Genomic DNA, 3,314 nt, shown 5'->3' with positions numbered 1-3,314 from the left:
GACGGGAAATTACGCTGAGCTTTTGATTCAGCGAAGCTGGCTGAGAGGAAGCCCGAGACGTGGACCGTAGCGTTCGGATCTGGTCTCTTGGAAACCAGCTGCTCCCCACGAAGCTGCCGCCACTGTGACACACACCCACACCTGCTTAATTTCATTAACGCCTCCTGAGATTCAGGACGCCATTAACAGCTGGGCTCTCCCCGACGCAGTTTGTTTACAAGCTGAAAACCATCGCGGCTCTTTGCAAGCGGAACAAAAAGCCCCTGAACGTCAGAAAGCGTTCACACGGTGATCCTGYTGGATCTATTGCTGCTTTCACATCTACAAGTTTCTTGCCTCTTTTGTTCCGAGGCATTAAAGTTAATGATCCATTTTATCCGACTCTCATTTAAAAGAAGAGGAAATTGAATAAAGTAACTTCTCATTTCTCAGAATGTGAAATAATGGCTTAATTTGTCTTTCAATTATGAAAACAGAGAAGAGAGAGCTGGAAAGCAACATGGCTGACTGCAGGTTTAGCTGCCTGAGTTTAAACAAACTGATTCATGTTCAGAGTTCACCAGTTAATTACTTTGAATTTCATGTGGATACATTTTTGACTCCAAATTATCCTTGCACACTCATCATCATTGACTAACTCCTCTATTCGGAAAGTTGAAGATCTCCTGGAAAAAAAGAACCGCTGATTCGTTGCAACGTTTAAAAATTATTTTACAGCCAAGAAGAACAAACATAGGTCAACCCATGTCATCATCAAGGAGGGACAAGCACAGATGATGATGTCATGGCTTTGGAAGCTTCTGWTAGGTTAACTGACTCGTCTGAGCTGATTGGAGACACACCTGTGGATGTGTCTGGGTTACAGTATGTAGAAATATTGTAACCTGTCTGTAGATATAACATCTACAGACAGGAAGTTAAAACTCAGGTGAAGATGGATCTCTAAGTGGTTGTAAAGTCGACAGCTAAGTCAAAGTTTTGGTGTGAATGTCACAAAGCCCTGATCTCAGTCCTACAAAGAGTTTATGGGCGGATCTGAAAAGGCGTCTGTGAGCGAGGCGGCCTGCTAACCTGACTCGGCTCCACCAGCTCTGTCAGGAGGAAGTTTGTGAAAGAAAACCCAAACGGTTCAACGCCAATTCAAACTATTTAAAGGCAACGCTGCCAAACATTCAGTACATGTATGTCAACTTCTGACTTTGGAGATCTGAACAAACACATTTAGAAATTTTGGTAATTCAGTTTTTGATGTATAAACTTCTATCAACTTTGTATATAGTTGAAAACACTGAAACAGCAGCAGATGAATGTTTTAAAATCAATTTAATGTTGTTCTCTGTTGCTTGTTGAACAAACGTAGCCCCTTTTTGGGCTTTTCCTACCAAATACAACGTTTTGTCCTCACATAGACTCTYCTGACCATCAGAAATCAACATCTCCCAGCTTTTTCTGACAAAACGTTTGCACATTTCGTTGTCTTCTCTGCATTTATGTCACGACCTTACAGGCTTTTTTTTTTTTCTTTCTGAAACGAGATCTGTCTTTTAGAGCACAGGGATGAACGTCCCCCGAAGGTCTCACACGGGTGTCTGCCGACCCCTCTATAATGAGACAAACTTTTGAGGGGGGCCAGAAAGGAGAAAGGCAGACTCGCTGATGGACACAATCCTGACTTTCACATACCTGCAGTGGACAGCAGGAGGAAGATGACCGTCAGGACATTAAAGGACTGCCGGCTGGTGATAGTCATCTTCTTGTCCTCATGTGGGAAGGAGGATGGGAGCAGGTTGGGGSGGATGGGGAAGGGGGAGGACCGCTCTGTTTTAGCTGGATGTGGGCATCCTCTGCATGCTGACAGCTCCTCTCACATGGCTGCTGCTGCTGGGAGACAGGACTCCTGATGGGAACAAGACAAGCAGGGAGAGAAAAGATTAAGATATTTGATTCGGGTTTCTGGACGTCCTACCTCAACTGGGCCGGCAGCGAACGCTGGCGACAGCGGCTCCCTAAATGTGTCCAAAATCTCRTGCAAAGTAATGGCTTAATTGAAACGAAGAAATTCGACGGCGGCTAAACCGGGTTTCTGTGTTCGCTGCTCGGTCCGACTTATAAATATYGGCAACTTCAAGCRATCAGCCGGGAACAGACACAAAGACGACAAAGTGACAGCTGGAATATTTCAGCAGGCTGCCGCAGTGAATCATCTGTATCCTGACATCCATCCAGATGTCATTATGACACATTCCTCCTACCTCCAAAATATTATTGGGGAACATCAACAACCCCGTCTCTCCCCACTTGGAGGGACGGTGAACCCAGCAGAGCCATAAAACTGATCACACAGTATTGTTTTTAAAAATATGTGTCAACGGCCCACAAAATGAAACATGYTAATGCTCGTCGTTAAAACTGATGAAATGTAGAAAGGTTTTTGTTCAAAACCTCAGTTAGGAAATTCACTTCAGTAGGTCCTAATTTTTATTTCTTYAGCAGATTTCCATTTAAAACTATTTAACGCTGACCAACTTATTTTGCTCTCCGCAAAACACTAACAGGAAGGAAGATTAGGTGTCAGAGATATTTTTTTATTACTCGCGGTTTCGTCGGCAATACGTCTTAAAATTAAACTTTAATCTGTTTTTTATTTTTTTTTTATGTCTGAGAGAGAAGAGATAAATCAAAGCTAATGCGATTCCGTGACTTCGTTTGAACATGGAAATTGTGCAAGTAACGCAATAAAAGTGCAGTGTTCTGATGAAAAGAAAAAAGTGATGTTTGTATCAAATATTTAATAAATTGCAGGGAATCCGCTCCTTCAGCACAGCGTCAGAGTTTGGATCGTGAAGCTGCTGAGGAGCACGCTGCTTATGAATGATGCATTGTGGGAGGTCATGCACCCTCCTCGTTCCGCCGCTTCCCTTCCCAGTTAGCGTTCGGAGCTTCGTCACAGTTCCCTGTCCGCTGATGGTAAGTAAGATAAACGAGACGCTGATGCAACCTGCTGAGACGCGCACCTTCCTGCTCCATTGCAAACGCGTTGCTCCAAGAGCACAAGAAGAAAGCACGCAGCTTCAGTTCGTYGACGCTAATTTACCAATTGCGTCAACGAACGAGTGAGTAAACGCGCTCTCAAATACAATGGATCCGAGCTGCGCCTATAAATATTCATGYGACAGTAATTTCACTGTTTTGCCGAAGTGTGCCTTCAAAAGTGACCTCTAAACTTTTCACCGCTTTACAGCTGCAAGTTCACGTAGGGGGAAATTTGAAATCCCTCCTCTCGCATCCCCTCAAGGAGAGAGCGTTGCAAAAAA

General features: G+C 44.0%; 1 protein-coding gene across 6 annotated transcripts in view; it reads right to left on the bottom strand.

The window, feature by feature from the left end:
* shisal1b (shisa like 1b) overlaps nucleotides 1-3,314 on the bottom strand; it is a 59,420-nt gene that overhangs the window by 31,235 nt on the left and 24,871 nt on the right. For all 6 annotated transcript variants that reach the window (XM_008432781.2, XM_008432783.2, XM_008432777.2 and 3 more), the window contains one exon: nucleotides 1,684-1,897. In XM_008432781.2, the coding sequence (XP_008431003.1) occupies nucleotides 1,684-1,750 (67 nt within the window). In that variant the 5' untranslated portion in view covers nucleotides 1,751-1,897. The remainder of the gene's footprint in view (nucleotides 1-1,683; nucleotides 1,898-3,314) is intronic.

This window comes from Poecilia reticulata, linkage group LG16, assembly GCF_000633615.1.
Source record: "Poecilia reticulata strain Guanapo linkage group LG16, Guppy_female_1.0+MT, whole genome shotgun sequence".
NCBI classification, from domain to species: Eukaryota; Metazoa; Chordata; class Actinopteri; order Cyprinodontiformes; family Poeciliidae; genus Poecilia; species Poecilia reticulata.
Note: the sequence above shows the minus strand (reverse complement) of the source record. Positions and strands in the feature narration are given on the sequence as shown.